Genomic DNA, 20,500 nt, shown 5'->3' with positions numbered 1-20,500 from the left:
TTTAATTTAAGTGTAATACAGAGGCATTACTTTATTACAGGGCTAATTTTAAATATAAACTAAACCAAACTAAAATATTACATTTAAGAATTTGTGTGAGGAAAATCTTCAGTGGAATAGAAGAAGGTGCAGAAGTTCTTTCGTTCAGTAGCCGGCCGGAGTGGCCGAGCGGTTCTAGGCGCTACAGTCTGGAGCGGCGCAACCGCTACGGTCGCAGGTTCGAATCCTGCCTCGGGTATGGGTGTGTGTGTTGTCCTTAGGTTAGTTAGGTTTAAGTTGTTCTAAGTTCTAGGGGACTGATGACCACAGCAGTTAAGTCCCATAGTGCTCAGAGCCATTTGAACCATTTCTTTCGTTCAGTCTTCAACAACAGCACATTATCTACCTGATACATAGCGTGCTCTGGTAGATTGTTGAGTACATGGGTAACCTTGTGTATTACTCCTTCTTGTGCTATTGATAGCCTCTTGAAGTCTTTGTAGAGCTTGTTTCTGGTCCTAATGGTATTTATATTTGCCACTATTTTTTAAGATAAGAGAAATGTTGGTAACAACAAAGAATATTAATTTTATGTAGTAGTTGCCAAAATACTCTGTTTTCTGAAGAGATCTCTGCAGAACATTCTAGAATTGACACTAGATACAGTTCTTATAACACATTTCTGTATTCTGAAAATACTGTCCCTGTATGTTTTCCGGAGAAAATGCTTCTGTAACTCATTAGTGGTTGGAAATATACAGACTAAACTAACTTTTTTCAGTAACATCTTTAATGTTGGTGATATGTCAGTGCTCAGTTGCAGTTAATATTATGTTAATGATTTTTAGATTACGACCATTTGTATGCAACTGAGTAAAGGTAGTATTTGTTTTACCAGACTTGGTTTCACCTCAGTTTATTAAGGCATAATCAGTGGCCTGAAGTACGTGTACTATTTCATTTATATGCAGCACTTTCAACTTGCATATTCTACCATTGTACATCTAATTTAGTTTTGACCTGGGTACTTTTTCCTCAATTATTTGTTATTGCTGACTGTGTATGCTAATACTGCTTGATGTGTGCTCTTTCTTTAGTGCTGGTGAAGCTGTTCTGCATGTAGCACTAAAAATGACAACAATATGTAACATTTAACAATGTTTGGAAAGTTCTGGTTGAGAATTACGAATCGTTTAGGAGCAAAGGAGACGACCCATTGAAAGACAGAACCGCTGGTGCTCAGTTGACTGTCAGCTCTTTCCTAGCCCACAGTGAGGTGGGAGTGCAGAACACTCCACGAAATCCAGAGCCGAAACAATCCCAGAACACTGTTGTTAACCTCTCCACTAAAATCTTCAGCCCCATAGAAGTTTCAGCCCTATCTGGGGGCCTCAAATTCAGCCCTACAGCCAGGTTTAACTGTGTTAGACTTGTGAAAGATCTACTCTCTTTCTCCTGCTTCGTACAATGGAAACACTTCTTTGCTACTAACACTTCCAACCAGAGCCAATCCAGTCCCAACATTGAACCCTGCCTGGCCCAATTCGTACCGCCGTCCAACCATGACCCTTCCGCACTCCTGCCTAACCATCCCCTGGTTACCTTCCAGGAATTCTAACTTTCCAACCTGGTCGCACCATCCTTCCCCAGATCCCTCCCTAAGAACACCAACCTTTCAACAGAAGAAAAGAGTGCCTTACACAACCTAAAAATGGATCCTGACCTGAGCATCCACCCGGCAGACATAGATTCCACCACTGTTGTGATGAATCAGAGTGACTACCTGGCAGAGGGCCTCTGCCAGTTGTCTGACGTCTACACTTACAAGCTCTGCCTAAGTGACCCCATCCCAGAAGTCTAATCCCTGCTGAAATTGTTAAGCCTTTCCTGGAACCTCTCCCCTGAATCTGTCTCCTTACTCACCACAACCTTCTTTGTGCTGCCCCAAAATCCACAAAAATAACAATCCTGGGTGCTCCATTGTGACTGGTTACAGTGTCCCCACTGAAAGAATCTGTCCTTGTTGACCAACATCTGCAACCAATTGTCCGAAACTTAGCTTCTCACATTGAAGATAACCTCTTCCTGCACCGGCTCTTCACCATCCCCACACCAATACCTCCTGGGTCCCTACTTATTATTGTTGATGCAACCTCCATATACACAAACATTCCTCAAGCCCATGGCCTTGCTGTGATTGAACACTACCTCTCCCAATGCTGTGCAGATTCCAAACCCACTACTTCATACCTCGTACACCTAACCAACTACATCCTAACACCAAACTACTTCACCTGTGAAGGAAAACCATACAAACAAATATGTGGCACAGCTATGGCACCCACATGCCACCATGCTATGCCAATCTCTTCATGGGCCACTTACAGGAAACATGCCTAGCTCCCCAAACACCCCCCCCCCCCCCCCTCTCTGGTTCAGGTTTATTGATGACACCTTTATAATCTGGACCCAAGGCCAGGGTGCCTTATCCTCATTCCTCCACAACCTCAACACCTTCTCTCATCCACTTCACGTGGTCCTCCTCCACCCATTGTCCCACCTTCCTAGATGTTGATCTCCTCCTCTCAGGTGGCTCCATCCACACCTCAGTCCACATCAAACCCACCAATCACCAACAATACCTGCACTTTGCAGCTGCCACTCCTTCCACACCAAAAAATCCCTTCCATACAGCCTGGCCCCTACTTCAGGAGGGGCGGCCTTTTGCCGAAATATTTAAGTGTATAGCAGTACTTTCATCGTGTCTGTTAGTGACTCGGCACTTCTCTGTACAGTGAGTAGCAGTCTATCTTTCTCACAATATTATTGTTATTCCATCCTGGACTTACCACTGTTTGATCCCATATTGTTTTTAACTTTTTGATGACTCATATTATCAAAAATCGTAGCCAAGTTACAAAATATTCCCAGTGGGAGTAATTTTGCATTTGTTGATTCTGGTGCATCATCTGACAAGCCTCTTCAAGTGACAGTCCATTTTGAAATACAGACTATGTACTATGTAGCATGTTTTCCCGTATAAAGTGATAGGGGCTGATATGATATTTCTATCGTTTCTGTATTCCAGGATTTAGGTACATTTAATCTGCGTTCACAGTTTAATTTCTTTGGAAAACAGTTGTCATGGTAGTCTATGACTAATTATGGAATGCATTAGATTTTTTACTTACACCAGGGCTTAATAACACACATTTTCAGTCTGTATTCTTTATATTCTTTTTGAAGTTCTCTCAACTCCTTTTACATTTATTACCCTTGTAGTTTTCCCATTGTTTTTATGTGACATGCACTCTGCTACTGAACATCAGGAGTAAACCTTCGTGGTCTGAGAAGCACTTAATTATAGAAATTACTGTATGATTTTCCAGTCTCATTGCATCTATAAAAATGCTGTCAGTAACTCCTCTAATTATTGCTGCAAATTTTATGAGTGGACCTAGATTATATGACATGGCAAGGGGCCCAAGTATACCTTTAGTATAAGAATGCTCTAAAAAAATTAAATTTCATTATTACTGACTCATTCTGCTTGGAAGTCAAGAAGTTAAATAATGCACAAATTGTGTCATAAGTAATTCAAAATTGCCAGCTGTAGCCCTGTTTATTGTGACTATTATTATTGTTGTTATTATTATTATTATTATTAACCTTTTTGAAAATCTAGTTCTGCAGCACAAGCTTCAAAATGCTGGTCACTGCAAAAACTGAGTATTATTATTGTTTCTTTCTTGTCTCAGACTTTATGTCTGGTTAAAAATGGAAGGTGACGCGGACCTTGATCAAGCGTGACTTCCCTTTAACTGTACGGTATATGTTACATTGCATTTAGGAACTTTCGGGTAATTGAACAAGTGTCAATAATTACAGATTTCTGTAGTTGTATATATAAGTTTGGATGTAGCCGTATTGCATTGATGTACTGGTGGATATTGTGTGGTATGACTCCTGTAGTTGATAGTATAATTGGAATAATGTCAACTTTATCCTGATGCCACATGTCCTTGACTTCCTCAGCCAGTTGGATGTATTTTTCAATTTTTTCTCCTGTTTTCTTTTGTCTATTTGTTGTATTGGGTATGGATATTTCGATTAGTTGTGTTAATCTCTTATTTTTATTGGTGAGTATGATGTCAGGTTTGTTATGTGGTGTTGTTTTATCTGTTGTAATGGTTCTGTTCCAGTATAATTTGTATTCATCGTTCTCCAGTACATTTTGTGGTGCATACGTGTATGTGGGAACATGTTTTATAAGTTTATGTTGTAAGGCAAGCTGTTGATGTATTATTTTTGCTACATTGTCATGTCTTTTGGGGTATTCTGTATTTGCTAGTATTGTACATCCGCTTGTGATGTGATCTACTGTTTCTATTTGTTGTTTGCAAAGTCTGCATTTATCTGTTGTGGTATTGGGATCTTTAATAATATGCTTGCTGTAATATCTGGTGTTTATTGTTTGATCCTGTACTGCAATCATGAATCCTTCCGTCTCACTGTATATATTGCCTTTTATTAGCCATGTGTTGGATGCGTCTTGATCGATGTGTGGCTGTGTTAGATGATACGGGTGCTTGCCATGTAGTGTTTTCTTTTTCCAATTTACTTTCTTCGTATCTGTTGATGTTATGTGATCTAAAGGGTTGTACTGTAGAAGTGGTTATGAAATTGCAGTGGTGTAGCCGATGTATTTATATGAGTGAGTGCTTTGTGTATTTTGCTAGTTTCTGGTCGTTCTATAAAGAATTTTCTTAAATTGTCTACCTGTCCATAATGTAGGTTTTTTTTATGTCGATAAATCCCCTTCCTCCTTCCTTTCTGCTTAATGTGAATCTTTCAGTTGCTGAATGTATGTGATGTATTCTATATTTGTGGCATTGTGATCGTGTAAGTGTATTGAGTGCTTCTAGGTCTGTGTTACCTCATTTCACTACTCCAAATGAGTAGGTCAATATTGGTATAGCATAGGTATTTATAGCTTTTGTATTGTTTCTTGCTGTCAGTTCTGTTTTCAGTATTTTTGTTAGTCTTCGTCTATATTTTTCTTTTAGTTCGTCTTTAATATTTGTATTATCTATTCCTATTTTTTGTCTGTATCCTAGATATTTATAGGCATCTGTTTTTTCCATCGCTTCTATGCAGTTGCTGTGGTTATCCAATATGTAATCTTCTTGTTTAGTGTGTTTTCCCTTGACAATGCTATTTTTCTTACATTTGTCTGTTCCAAAAGCCATATTTATATCATTGCTGAATATTTCTGTTATCTTTAGTAATTGGTTGAGTTGTTGATTTGTTGCTGCCAGTTGTTTTAGATCATCCATGTATAGCAGCTGTGTGATTTTGTGTGGGTATGTTCCAGTAATATTGTATCCATAATTTGTATTATTTAGCATGTTGGATAGTGGGTTCAGAGCAAGGCAGAACCAGAAAGGACTTAATGAGTCTCCTTGGTATATTCCACGCTTAATCTGTATTGGCTGTGATGTGATATTATTTGGATTTGTTTGGATATTAAGTGTGGTTTTCCAATTTTTCATTACTATATTTAGGAACTGTATCAATTTAGGATCTACTTTGTATATTTCCAATATTTGTAGTAACCATGAGTGGGGTACACTATCAAAAGCTTTTTGGTAATCAATGTATGTGTAGTGCAGCGACCTTTGTTTAGTTTTAGCTTGATATGTCACCTCTGCATCTATTATCAGTTGCTCTTTACATCCTCGTGCTCCTTTGCAACAGCCTTTTTGTTCTTCATTTATAATTTTTTTCTGTGTTGTATGTGTCATTAATTTCTGTGTAATGACCGAAGTTAATATTTTGTATATTGTTGGTAGGCATGTTATGGGGCGATATTTAGCTGGGTTTGCTGTGTCTGCTTGATCTTTAGGTTTCAGATAAGTTATTCCATGTGTAAGTGTATCAGGGAATGTGTGTGGGTCTGCAATGTAACTGTTAAATAATTTAGTTAGATGTGAATGTGTTGAGGTGAATTTCTTTAGCCAGAAATTTGCTATTTTATCTTTTCCAGGGGCTTTCCAATTGTGAGTAGAATTAATTGCTCGGGTGACTTCATGTTGCAAAATTATCACTTCAGGCATTTGTGGTATCATCTTGTATGTATCTGTTTCTGCTTGAATCCACCGTGTATGCCTGTTATGTTGTACCGGTTTTGACCATATGTTGCTCCAGAAGTGTTCCGTGTCTGTTATGTTTGGTGGATTGTCTATTTTAATGTGTGTGTTATCTATTGTCTGGTAAAATTTCTTTTGGTTTGTGTTGAATGTTTGGTTTTGTTTCCTTCTATTTTCACTTTTTTTGTATCTTCTAAGTCGTTTGGCCAATGCTTGTAATTTCTGCTTCTTTTCATCTAATTGCTCTATCACTTCTTGTTGTGAGATTTTACCTAATCTTTTTCGGGTTTTTTTTTTTTTTCTGACATTTCATTTCTTATAAATTGTGTTAGCTGTCCGATGTCTTTTCTCAGTTTTTCTATTCTGATCTGTAGCCTGTGTTGCCATGCTGGTTTTGTGGGTTTCTTCTGTGTGTTGGTTGGTTCTGATCTCTGCCTAGTGTGTATATTTAGTGTAGTGAAAGCTCCTATATAAACCAGTAGTTGTAACACTTCCATAATTGTGTTTTCATTTATTTTGTTGTGTATGATTGTGTTGATAGTTTTTATTGTTGTTTCGACTTGTGGGTTATTTGGTGGTCTATGCAAGAATGGTCTAATGTCTATATTTGTGTCTTTGTATTCTATATATGTCAGCTGAAATTTTTCTTCTATATCTAACATGTGTGTCACTTCGTGTTCTATTTGTGCTTGTTCTGGTGGCTGTCTTAATATTTTGTTTTCCTCTGACTGTTTAATTGATGTGTGTTGTTCTTTGTTTGTTTGCTCTGGGATGTTTGAGTCCATTACTGTATTTTCTTCTTCTTCTGATTGCACATTATTTTGTTCCAGTATTTGTTGTACTTGTTGTTTAATGTTTTCTGATTCGGACTGGGGTATCCTGTTATTTTTGATTATTACATGGATCTGATCAACTAGTCGTTGTTCTGTTAAAAATTTTAATTCTGGGTATCCGGTAATAAATGTTGTGTATACTTGTGGTCTGTATCCAGTTGTGTTGGTTCCTAGGTTTGTCGCTTGGTAATAACAGAACATGAGGGGTCGATTAACTTCATCTGACCATCTCATCCTCTGTCTTTGTTTTCCTTCTAGGGTGGTTGCAGGAAGCATATCCTGCAAAACACCTCTATTTGGATTTGAATCATTTTCCAGTTGGCTAGCAGTGTTATTACCATTGTGGACGGGCATAGGGTTCAAGCATCGTCCCCGACCATGACGGCGCTTGTCCGAGGCTTCTTTAGTTCTGTCCTGAACAAAGTAATTACACTAAAAGGAGGGGTTAGCCCTATTAGTGGTTTGTTCTTTTCGTCGCCTTTTACAACTGGCAGAACATACCGGAAGCCTATTCTTTTCCCGGGCCTCCACGGGATCCTACTTTCTCCATACTGGATTAACAGTAACTGGATATTTATATCCACATTTAACACAGACATATGTCATACTCTGGATTTTACTGTCTAACCATTTAATGGAACTTGTAAAAAAACTGTCTAACCAATAATTTAGAAACAGAAACTTCAATAGACACAATAAATTTTAGACCTATCTTTCACTAACAATTGTTATGATGAAACATCTTTTCTTCCTCTTCCAGATTGTCAGTAAAATAAGATCCACTGTTAATTGCACGTATGTGCTAAAATATGCTTGGGAAAAAAACTAACATTGGTAAAAAGGTGGTGTAACTCAGTCCTATAATCATAAAGCACACTAAGTTAATTTGCTCTCCCAGGTTTTGAATTTTAACATTGTGATCAAATAGATGTAAATATTTTTGGTTTGTTCTTTTTTGAATGTCAGTCTCTACTTGACATAGGTGGACAAAATTAGAAGAGACATTAGTAACTGAAGCACAAGGTACTTTGCCGATGATCTTCAGACCAACACTCCAACTTTTTTCCAATGAGACTGTGAATACCTCCAAACCCATTGCTATTGTGAGAGGTAAGATGGTTTTGTGATTGATATTATGTTCATATAATGCTAAATTATCAATAGAATTAGCCTTGTAATTTGTTGATGTATAATGGGAAACTGTATACAGGTTCTCTTTCTCATTAACAGAGCCAATATATGTGAGAATAATTCTGAAGAATCCTTTACACATTCCACTGCCTCTTTTGAATGTTCATTTATTATGGAACTTTAAAAATGGTAAAAGTGAGATAAGTAATGAATCCAGCAAAAGTACAAAGAATGTTGAAATTGAAACACAATGCATAGATGCTGTTGTTGTTAAGCCGGACAGTGATGAAGAGGTAAGTGTGTTTTGTGAAACATTGGAAATATTATATTATTTGTATTTTTGTGTGCTACATTGGCTTCCTAAATCCTCTTCTGGAGTGTTAAACACTCTTTTCTTTTCATTCTGTTACAGAAAAAATGATCTTCATCAGTTATATTGACTCAGTGTTATTTAAATACTCCCTCTTGTTTATTAATGAAATGACTCAGTTGATATTGGTCAAGAGTAACTCACCTATAGCATTTCAAAATAGTAATCTATTTGCAAACATCAATTATCTGTGTAACACAGTTAACATGTATGTTGAGATCTTTAATCAGTACATGGAGATAATTTGGAGGAGGCGTGGTTAGTAAGGGAGGTCATTAATTTTGTTCGAATTTGTTGGCTTTCCCCATTTTATTGCCTTATATCAAATGGGAACGTTCGAATACTTTTGCACAAGAAAATAAACCCCCAATCAAGCAGGGAAAGTTTACTTTGAAGTAATTTTTGTCTTAGTGTTATTGTGTAAATTGCACATTTGAAATTTATCTGAAGTGGAATTTTATTACTAGCAACAAATACCATTAAGTAAGAAATACACTGCAATTGAGTGTAATGATTACAAATTCATAGAAGAGGGGTCTTCTGAGATATGATTAATTGCTTTACACTAAGTTTGTATTGTTAGCTTTTGTTAGATGAATTCTTTGCTTCCTTAGCTGCAATGCATCTGGAAGATACTTCAGTAAAACAAAAGGGACTGAAAGTGGAAATATGCCACCACCTGTGCCTTGATGTCAAAATGCTGAGAGAAACTTTTAAGTGAAGAATTGTTGAATTGAGCTTCTTGGTTAGTTTTTTGATGTCTTAAATCTATTTTATGGTTATCCAATTGGGCCCTACGTAATTTCATATGTACTGTATCATGTACTGTATGACCATTAATGTCTCTTTCTAGTACCAGCAAGTCATTGCACAGTGTACGCTGAGGTGATGAAAGTCATGGAATAGCGATATGCAGATGACAACAGTGTTTTGTGCGCAATGTTTGAAAGGGTAGTGCTTTGGTGGAGCTGTCATTTGTACACAGGTGATTCATGTGAAAAGGTGCATGATGTGATTATGGCGGCACGATGGGAATTGAGACTTTGAAAGCGGAACGGTTGTTGGAACTAGACATGCAGGCCATTCCATTTTGGAAATCGTTACGAAATTCAATATTCTGAGAGTCGCGGTGTCGAGTGTGCTGAGAATACCGTATTTCAAGTATTACCTCTCACCACGGACAACACAGTAACCAACAGCCTTCACTTAATGACTGAGAGCGTTTGCGTTTGCATAGTGTTGTCAATGCTAACAGACAAGCAGCACTGCGTGAAATAACTACAGAAATCAATGTCGGACATATGATGAACATATCCGTTAGAACAGTGCAGTGAAATCTGCCATTAATGGACTATAGCAGCAGACAACCAATGTGAGTGCCTTTGCAAATAGCATGACACCACCTGCAGTGTCTCTCCTGTGCTCGTGACCATATCGGTTGGACCCTAGACAACTGGAAAAACATGGCCTGATCAGTTAAGTCCCAGTTTCAGTTGGTAAGAGATGACGATAGGGTTAGAATGTGGAACAGACACTACAAACTCGTACATCCAAGTTGTCAACAAGGCACTGTGCTAGCTGGTGGTGCTCCCTAATGGTATAAGATGTATGTCATAGATGTGACTGAAAGTCATGGTAAAGGCATCCGTTTTGGGCTCTCCCCATCTTCAAATGACCGAATGACAAATATATTTTGTTACAGTCTTGCAAAATTACACACACATATAAACAGAGCCCCTATACTAAACCACCATATAACAACAGGACATTTAAGAGGTAATACATACTCTTTGATACAAAGTGAACATAAAACTTTGACAAAGTTGTCAAGTAAAGTCAAAAGTGATGTAAGTTTTACAATTACACACAGCAAAATGAGATTTCAACTAAACATGTGTTCTGCTAACAGCCAAGTGATGTGGCTGTCAGCTGTTCCTACTTAAGAGAACTAGATGGGACGAGGTGGCTTACACCCTGTGGCACTGCCGTCATGGCCGATACTTTGTTACAAATAGAAATAACACTATCAATTACAAAACTCATACAATTTTCAGTTTTTTATGCCAACCTTAGGCGAAGACAAATTTAAGTCATATAGGGTTTCATTTCATAGAGTGTGCTTGTTAACACTGGCTAGCTTAAGTGCTAAGGTGCTACCACATATGACGCACATGTAATTACAATTTATAATTTGCAATTTATAAGCACGTTAGATTGAAAAATAGACCATACATAACTTTTCTTTCTTTGCCCCCTCTTAAGTTATACACACCACACTATGCCAGCATGAGAATAGGCAGTTACAATCAAGTTGCAGTTACTTGCAATAAAACTGTTCAAAAAATATACTTTAAACAGGAAAGACAGAGCCTGTGTCAATATGTAAAAGCTTTTATGTGCACCATAATGCATACAAAAAAGTGATGCCTAACCAAGTGAAACATGGAGTTACAGTTATTTATTTATTCATAAGTACCCTCTATTTTAATCAAGAACTCATATGTGATGTATACAGGATTTTGTACTAAAACACATTTTTGTAGAATATAGGCTAACAGTTTTACCCTATGTTAAAAGTTGCTAGGTAAACCAACGGATATGTAGGAGAATCCCAGTCTACCCACAGGGAGGTATCGAAAAAGGCCCTTGTTTTTTGCAGACTGAACTTTGTTAATGCCAACCACTTAGTGTTTTAATACAGAATCCTGTATACATCATAAATGAGTTCTTAATTCATATAGAGGGTGTGAATGAAAAAATAAAATTAAATAAATAAATCAATAACTGCAGCTCAATGTTTCACATGGTTAGGCATTGCTTTTTTGCAAGCATTATGTTGCCTGTAAAAGCATTTACATATTGACACAAGCTCTGTCTTCGATTTTTATTGTATATTTTTTAAATGGCTTTATTGCAAATATCCATAAATTGTTTGTAACTACCTATTCTCATGTTGGCATAGTATTGTATGTATAATATAAAACAGAGGAAGGAAAGAAAAGTTCATGTATAGTCTATAATTTGATCTAACATGCTTATAAATTGCAAATTGTAATTATGTGTGCGTCAAACACGGTAGCACCTTAGCATATAAGCTAGCCAGTGTGAACAAGCACACTCTACGAAATAAAACCATATATGACTTAAGTTTGCCTGCACGTAAGGGTGGCATAAAAAATTGAAAAATTGTACAAATTTTGTATTGATAATATTATTTCTATTTGTAATGACTTATCAACCTTGACAGCAGCTCCACAGGGCACATGCCACCTAGTATCAACTAGTTCTCTTGAGCATGAATGGCCACCAGCCAAATCACTCGGCTGTTAGCAGCACACATGTGTAGCTGAAATCTCATTTTGCTGTATGGTACTGTCGCTTTTGACATTGCTTGACAACTTTGTCAAAGTTGTATGTTCACTTTGTATCAAAGACTATGTATTACATCGTAAATGTCTTGTTACTATATGGTGGTTTAGCACAGGGTCTCCATTTATACGTGTGTGTAAATTTTGCAAGATTGTAACAAAGTATATTTGTCACCAGGTCATCTGAAGATGGGCTGAGCTCAAAATGCATAATGAATGAAGAAATAGTCCAAAAACAGACTGTGACTATTATTTCATCACCAACCAGCTATTTTAAAGTCTGTTTTTATCTTGGTATGGGCTGTGTACATGGAATGGACTAGGACCTCTGATCCAACTGAACCAATCATTGGCTCTAAATGGTAATGTTCAGCTACTTGGAGACAGAAAGAAAGTTGGAATTGTTATGGATAACAGTGCGCCGTATCACTGGGTTAAAATTGCTAGCGATTTGTTTGAAGAACATTCTGGACAATTCAAGCAAATGATTTGGCCACTCGGCTTGGCCAACATGAACCCCATGGGACACTTATGGGACATAGTTGAGAGGTCAGTTTATGCACAAAATTCTCACCAGCAACACTTTCTTTGTTACGGATGGCTATAGAGGCAGCATATCTCAGTATTTCTGCAAGGGACTTCCGACAACTTGCTGACTCCATGCCATGTCAAGTTGTAGCACTACACTGCTCAAAAGGAGGTCCAACACAATATTGAAAGCATATCATGTTGTTGCACTATGGCAGGCAAAAAGAGGTCTAACACAATATTAAAAGATATCCCATGACTTTTCTCACCTGAGTGTAAGGTTTTGTGAAATTAAGACTATTCATGTTTGCTGTAGACCAGTTGTTGACTTGTTTAGTTATCAGTCATGTAATGGTTAAGCCCTTCATTGGGATGCATGTGTCATCAGTAAACATTAGATTTCATGCAGTCCTTTGCATACATTGGAGAGCCTTTTTTTGTACATTAAGAACAGAAATGGGCAGTACCAAACTTTATGACAATCCATACTTTGCTTCTCCATTGTAAGTTTAGTTTTATTCCTGTGATGTTATTTCTCAATGTTGTCTGCTTCCTGTTCCGAGAGAGGGCTATCATTAATCTCAGAATGTTTTCATGAGTGAAGTTTCATGGACCAGTCAATAAAAATCTTATCAAAGTCACAGTATATTAACCCTTTGGCTGTTGCAGCTGCACATCCAGCTGGTTATGTCAGGCATGCCCTTCAGGTCACCTCAGTCATTTATCTGCGCTAACAGCCATCTTCGTGGACTGCTATCTGTGCCAGAGCTCTTGGCTCCACCGAGCTCGCAATGTGCTGAGTATTTCTGGAGCCAAGGCAGTCTGAGTGTCATCACCGACATTACAAATAACCACAGTGTATCTGGATACTTATTCCATACCTTTAAATCTGGAGGTGAACTGCTCGACAGACATAATGTACACTGAAACTGCTTATGCTGGTAACATGTAACTCTTCATCAAAGGTTTTCTTTCATTTGCAATTAGTTCTTGTGAATCATCATAAGGCCTCTGTATACATCTGAGTTTTATTTGACATCTGATACTTATCAGGTTTATAAACATAACTTACGATGTAAACTCGGGAGAACCCGTAACGATCAAACATTGACGTTCGCCTGTACTACCACAATAATTTGCCCACAAACAACTTTTGAAGGAAGTGTCAGATGCCGAGATATACATTCGAAGCTATTCACTATGTCTTGAGCTCATTAACCCAATAAATTATCCTCAGGGAATCTTAAAAATCAAAAAGTCAGCATTTCTGAATTCTTTTTATACGGGACGCAATTGTTACTGTACAACAGAAATATACTGTACATGACATCTCTATATATACGTAACATAAATTCATATATTTTTTGCGCTTAACATCTCTATATATAAAAATGAACTGCTGTCCGCTAGTCTCACTAAAACTCAAAAATGGCTTAACCGATTTGGCTGATTCTTTTTTGGTTGCATTCATAATTGTTAAGGCAAGGTTTGTGTGAAAGAAAAGTGTGGAAAAGTTGCCTAGAAAATTGGAAAGTTCTGGAAATACTGAAAGGGCTATTTTCTGTGATTTTCAACGATATTTGTTATTCATGATTGAAACAATTGATATGAATAATTCTTTTTTTTTTGTTCATTATGGTCTTAGACTTGAAGCATCCAGTCTGTGTTTGTTAGCACAGACTGGATGTTTCACTTGTTCGTACATCAGGTGTTTGTCAGCAGAGTAATTCATTTGGAGAGGCTCTTAAAGCTCAGATAATTCTGAGGTTTTACTTATTTACTTTCATTTTTATTTATTTATTTTTATTTTATTTTATTTTTTTTTTCACTGTTATATTTCCCATCCTTCTTTCTGATGCAGACTTTCAACCGGCAATGGCGAAGTTAAAAGGATTTTTTTTTATTTTTGTACTTATTTTTCTGTTTTTGCTTTTTTTGTTTTTTAATTTTTAAATAATTTTTTTCAGAAGTGAGGGCTTAATTTCATCTTGCTGGTGTAGAAACTAGGCTAAAACTTCTTTGTGTGGTATGTTTCACAACCATGGCACAACATACAAGGGCATGTTGCGTGTTTTGCATTCATATTTTGTTTCTCTGGGCACATTCTCTATCGAGCAGGCTGCACGTCTATTCTATAGTCCACGTTTCTTGGACTGGTCACTTGTAATGACATGTGGAAAGTGCCTTCCAGTACAGCGCAGAGAATTCTCGTCATCAGAGCATCTTCCTTTCTTATCTCCTCTCTGTTCTGTAGTAAATTTTTACAAGTTCTCGTACCAGATGTAAATGAAAATTATCTGTAAAGAGTGTGAGCATTCAAAACACAATGGTCCACTACAAGAAAAAAACCTTTTTGCGCCGTTTTCAGGTTTACACAAAGATCCAACTGATTTTTAGGGCCTCCCTTCTACCCTCACAGCCCTCCCAAACGCTCACCTTGTTTTGCCTTCTTCGGCTAGCTTCTATGCTTTTGTCATTTTTATTATTATTATTATTATTACTATTATTATTATTAAGAGTCCATCCTTCTACCAACTTTTTTTACTTTTTTTATGTTTTTGAAGCCAAATCCTCATTTTTCTTACTTTTTTGCAAGTGCTCGGCCTCTCTCTCTCTCTCTCTCTCTCTCTCTCTCTCTCTCTCTCTCTCTCTCTCTCTCTCTCTCCCCCCCCCCCTCCCTCCCCTCTTCCCCCCCCCACCTCCCTTCCCCCAACCCCCTCCCCCAATCCGGCTTCCTATTTTTTTATGTAAGCTGGATGCCTTAATTACCTCTGCTAACATAAACGAGAATAAATATTTCTTCTTAATATCAATTAAAGGAAATTAATCTTCCTCTTGATAATGGAAAGACAAATATATTAAAATAAACTGAATGTGAAGTCTCATCTTCATAAGGAAAACATAAAATCTTGTATACTTTTGAAAAACTCTTTTTAGAACTTAAAACTTCTCTGCTTATAGCATAAGATGATCAAAAAATAAAATACATAAAATTGATGTCTAATTTCTTCATGAGGATGTAGTCTGGTGCATCTTGCCACAGACTTGATTTCTTTTCTGTAGTGTCTCGCGAAAGGATCGAAGACATTATGGTACCAGTTATCTGTAATCATGCAAGGCTGACATCTCTGAATTCTGCACCAATCTTAATCTATTATTGTTCTGTGTATAATTTTATTCCATGATTCTATTTAGGAAGCATGCGTAATTTCTTTTGTAGTCTTTTGTCCGCATGATATGATGGTGCTGAGTCATTAGATACACCCAGTAATCTTCTTTGCTTTTATTTTCTGCCTTTAAGATAAAGTGCAGCATGTGACTTTTTAGCCAGTTAACTGCATTTCTTTTCGTATTAGGATATGGCACTGCGTCTGGAGTCAGAAAATCTGCGGCGGTGAAAACGGTTGGAGATGTTCTGTTAATGGTCACTAATTTCTGCTTAACTATATGCCATACGTCTCTTACTCTTTCATACACGAATCAGTGTTCTTCAGTGTCAAGGAGGTTGCATGACGCGCACAAGGGCGAATTTGTGAGATGTATAGCATGCAATTTGGAATTGTTGATATTTTCCTGTCGACTGCATTATACCGAGTTCCTTTCACCTTATGGGGTAAGTTCCGATCGTGGATATTTTTCCAAATTGCAGACCAGTCGTTTCTGGGGTATTTTCTTTCAGTAATATATCCTTCCTTATCTTCCATCAAATATGCACAGATGTCCTTTACTTTCGTCAACTGCTGCTCTGAGAGCCTCGATGAGATATAACTGTACTCAACGAGAAAAGTTTTTAGGTGACAAAGACCAGCTGGTATATGCTGCACATCTATTGGTGGCTGCATGCTTGCAGGAGCAATTTCATTCAGCAAGTGGGCTGTTAAGCTGCCCGGCAACTGTTTCCATTGCTTGTACATTCAACACACGTATAATGCATGTGACCTGTAACTGACATCAACGTGGTTTAAACCTCCTTTCCTTGTTGGGACTGTTAGTGTATCGATCTTCACTTTGAAAATGTTGCGTTGGCTTATAAAGCTTCCTGTCGCGGACAAAATTCTTCTGGCTGTTTCTAATGACATAGGGAAAGCTTGTACAACTTAGTTAAGTTTAGATGTTATATACACATTTACTAGAATGGTTTTCTGTATCTCATCTAGTTGCCACATACTGTTTCCTTGTACAGATGCTCATATGCTTGCAAGTAGTTTTTTTATAATTGACAGCAATGGTGTGTTGGATGTTACTCCTAAATTCAATACCCAAACATTTCAATGTGGATACCTCAGTCAGTTGTCCCTGATTTTGCATGCATATTCCTCTGCCTATGTTCATGATGCCTGACTTCTTTTATTTAGTTTGGCGCCAGAAGCAAGTTCATATGTGTGTACAATCTGAACAGCTTTCGCCACTTCATCTTCATTTATAACCAGGACGCCCACGTCATCTGCGTAAGCATTGCACACTATTTTCTTGCCGTTTATGCATAATCCTTGCAGGTGATGCTTGAGTGTCATGAGGAGAGGTTTTATTGCTGTTGCGAAAAGGCCCATTGACATTGGGCAACCTTGTCGTATGGGTCCAGTCAACTCAATCTCGTTACTTAGTCGTCCGTTTATCATTATTCATGCTATACTGTTTTTCAAAATTTGTTGAATAATCCTCACGAATTGTGGTGGGAATCCCATTACTGCCATGATTCCGAGGAGATACTTATGATCTATTCTGTCAAATGCCTTCTTGAAGTCTAATGACACTGCACATTTTATTCGGCATACATTTGCGGTTGATATTATATCCCTATATTCGCATATAGTCTGATAGATGTTTCTGTCTTTGCCTACACATGTTTGGTACGGGCCAGTACAGAGTTAATAACCATTTTTATTCTTCTTGCTAATATGCAGGCCATAATTTTGTAATCACTGTTGAATTATGTTAAACCCACTCCACCACGTCGTCTTTGTTGCTGCATGAAGTCATTGGTGCAGGTGTCTGTGTGTCTCATTACTATCCTGTACACCTTCTGCCTCCTTCTGAAGTGTTGGGAACCCTCTCCAATCCCCCCTCCCACTTCCCACGTCCCTTCCCCCCTTGGCCATTTCACCATACATGACGCCTTACCCCAGGCTACCTGCAGAACGGCATTCCCAGTATTCAACCACTACAATGTCACAATGTAGCTGTACAGGTCTGTGTTGGTAGAGGTCAACTATTTTAGGACCACCTCATGGATTTTAACTTTTCTCTAATGAACACAGGGCCCCAACTCATCATACTGCCATCCATGGTAGCTTTCCTGCAATTGAATTAATATGCAATGAACACACTTACAGGAGATGCCTAGGTGTAGGCAAAATTGCAGCATAACAATGGACATTCTTTCTCAGTTGGAATATCTGAAGTTTTAGACTGAGTAATTCATAAGATCACTCATTTTGAAATAACTAATTAACTAGTGAAGCACTGTGCCAAAATCTTTAGTTCACAGAATTTCACCCAGATTTTACTTGACATTGAATATTAACAGAACAGAGTATTGTCTTTTAATACTCAACAGATAGAGACGTAGAACACCCATTTTAAATTCGGGGAATCCAACAGTGCACTAGCACAGTGCCAAGGAAACACTCTTATGCCCAGATTTCACTGACAACCATTTGCTACAACACATTAATGAATGTAACAAATTTAACATTTCAATACAGGGCTGGTGCTACCACTGGTGTGAGTAAGCACACCCTTTTGGATTTAACATTTTTATTGTTTAGTTAGTTCTTCCGTGCTTGGACTTTTAAGAGACAAAACTTAACAACAAACTGTCTGACACAGAAACAAATTGCCTACCTGTCGGTCATGACATGTCAGTAATTAATCATCATCTACTTGGTAATTACAGATGATCAGGATATGCTATAAATGACAACACAATGTATGTAAACTTACTTTATTGGTTCCCAGCTATGAATGTTCCTAACTATGCCTACCACACCCACACTTTTGTAATCCACACTGATAATATTTCATTTGAGAGAAGTCTGTACCATAGTTCTGTGTCGTTAAGCTCAGCAGAATATTGCCTTTAGCCGGCCATTCAGAAGACATACATGTGGGCCCAAAATCATGGGTGTAGTTTTCCGTCCAAAAGATCCCAGATCATGCACTTGGGCAGAATTTGATTTGCCCACTCACACCCAAGTTTATCTAAATAACCAAAGGCTGGAAGTCGTTCATGACTATCACTTTTTAGAAAATTAGTTTGAGCACAAATTGACATTGTTACCACAAACAAAGCAGCTGAAGACAATTTGTATGTGGAAATTAAACTCTCTGCACCTCCACTGAAACACTTCTTCAGGAGCAGATCAACAATCTCTAGTCTATGCATGTGTTACTTATGGATCTGCGATCCCTTCTATTGTAGACCTATTAGGCCCTGTACTTCACAGCAGAAGCCAACAAAAATGTGTAAAAACTAGTATGTCTTCCTGCTGATGCAGTATGTATATGGAGCATTAATATCAATACGTAAAGCTGTCAGAGACCTACAACTTCAACCACATAGAAATATTCTCCTGTGCAGTGAATACCTCAGTAATTGGGAGGCAATTGAAAACTACTCTTTGATACACCTGTTGCTCTCTGCCATTCACTACATTTTATACAACGTCCAGAATGCAGGAACCTCTGTGACATTTCTCCTGATGCGAGTCATGTAGGCACCACGCACATCGTGCTGATACTGTAGCCAAGGAAATCTGCACTGACACGCCTCGGATGCCATATATTACAAAAATAGGAAGATAAATGGATGGACAACAATCAGCTCAACAAACTAAGGTTGATAAAAACCTACATCAAAGAGGAGAAAAACACGTTGACACTCACAGAGAGAAGTTGTAGTCTTACATTGTATCCGTACTGGTCTACTTATCTCGTACGTGGCTACGTAATGTGAAAGAGGAGCATCCTCAGTAGATCCGCAGAGTGATATTGACAGTCAGCCACATTGTACAATGTAGATTATGTCTTAAAAGTCATTGCCACAGATTGTAGATGGTAATGCAACAAAAGCAGCCCATGTTTTAACCTACATGTGGGGAAGTGGATATTGTCATTTGATTTAAAGCAGTCATTTTAGTAAGAAGGTTCTGGTGGAATCTAAATACTTCATAAGTACTGGAGACCACTTACTGAGAAGCAGAAGCATTGACTTGATGACAGGTCCACACAAAAAAGAAAAGTTGCTAGTTTTCAGAGTAAATCCTTTATCAGGCTAGAGTGAGGGAGAAAACACACACACACACACACACACACACACGCACACACACACACTCTCTCTCTCTCTCTCTCTCTCTCTCTCTCTCTCTTTGCTGGCCAGGCACACAATACCAGGAATGCAGTTCGCAAGGTGGATTCGGGTGAGTGGAGGTAGAAAAACGTGGGAGGCAGGAAGAAAGATTGTGGCTGGGTAGCTAGCAACTAGGGGGGAAGGCAGCCGGTTTGCTTGCTAGGAATGCTGGGGAGGGCGAGGTGTTGACAGGTGCACAGGTTAGGTATGCAATGCACGGATGTTGTAGCAGGTGGGCAGATGAAGTGACGGGTAGAGATGAGTTGGGAAGGGGTGATAGGGCAGAGAAAGGGGAAGCTGCTGGTTGGAGGGTATGAGGAAATTCGTTAACAAAAATGGAGGCCAAATCTTTGCAGGAGCCAAGGATGTATCAAAAGGATAACTCCCATTTGCATGGTCTAGAAAAGCTGGTGTTGGAGGAAAGAATCCTGATGGCCTAGGTCATGAAGGAGGCATTGAAATCGAGCATGTTGTGCTGAGCTGCATGTTGTGTTAACATGTGGTTTGTTTGGTTCTTGGTCATAGTTGGGCAGTGGCTATTGATTCTGATTCACAGTGGGTCAGTTGTCATACCTATAAAAAGCTGTTTAGTGATTGCAACAGAGTTACTATATTGAAGTGCCAAAGAAACTGGTACACCTGCCTAATATTGTGTATAGCCCTCGCAAGCACGCAGAAGTGTCACAACACAAGAGTTGCACTTCCGTCACGTTGAACGATTCTCTTCAGTTGTACCGGATTCCTGATATTCACAGTACACTCGTAAAATGATTGTATGGGAAGATCCCCATTTC

The 20,500-nt window shown here is 38.2% G+C and overlaps 1 protein-coding gene across 3 annotated transcripts in view; it reads left to right on the top strand.

Annotated features, from left to right (window-relative positions):
• The window catches only part of LOC124798240 (trafficking protein particle complex subunit 8), a 280,719-nt gene that overhangs the window by 137,128 nt on the left and 123,091 nt on the right, over positions 1-20,500 (top strand). For all 3 annotated transcript variants that reach the window (XM_047261556.1, XM_047261554.1, XM_047261557.1), the window contains 2 exons: positions 7,944-8,071; positions 8,192-8,385. In XM_047261556.1, coding sequence (XP_047117512.1) covers positions 7,944-8,071; positions 8,192-8,385 — 322 coding nt within the window. The remainder of the gene's footprint in view (positions 1-7,943; positions 8,072-8,191; positions 8,386-20,500) is intronic.

This window comes from Schistocerca piceifrons, chromosome 5, assembly GCF_021461385.2.
Source record: "Schistocerca piceifrons isolate TAMUIC-IGC-003096 chromosome 5, iqSchPice1.1, whole genome shotgun sequence".
Lineage (NCBI taxonomy): Eukaryota > Metazoa > Arthropoda > Insecta > Orthoptera > Acrididae > Schistocerca > Schistocerca piceifrons.
This window is presented reverse-complemented; position numbering and strand designations above follow the sequence as displayed.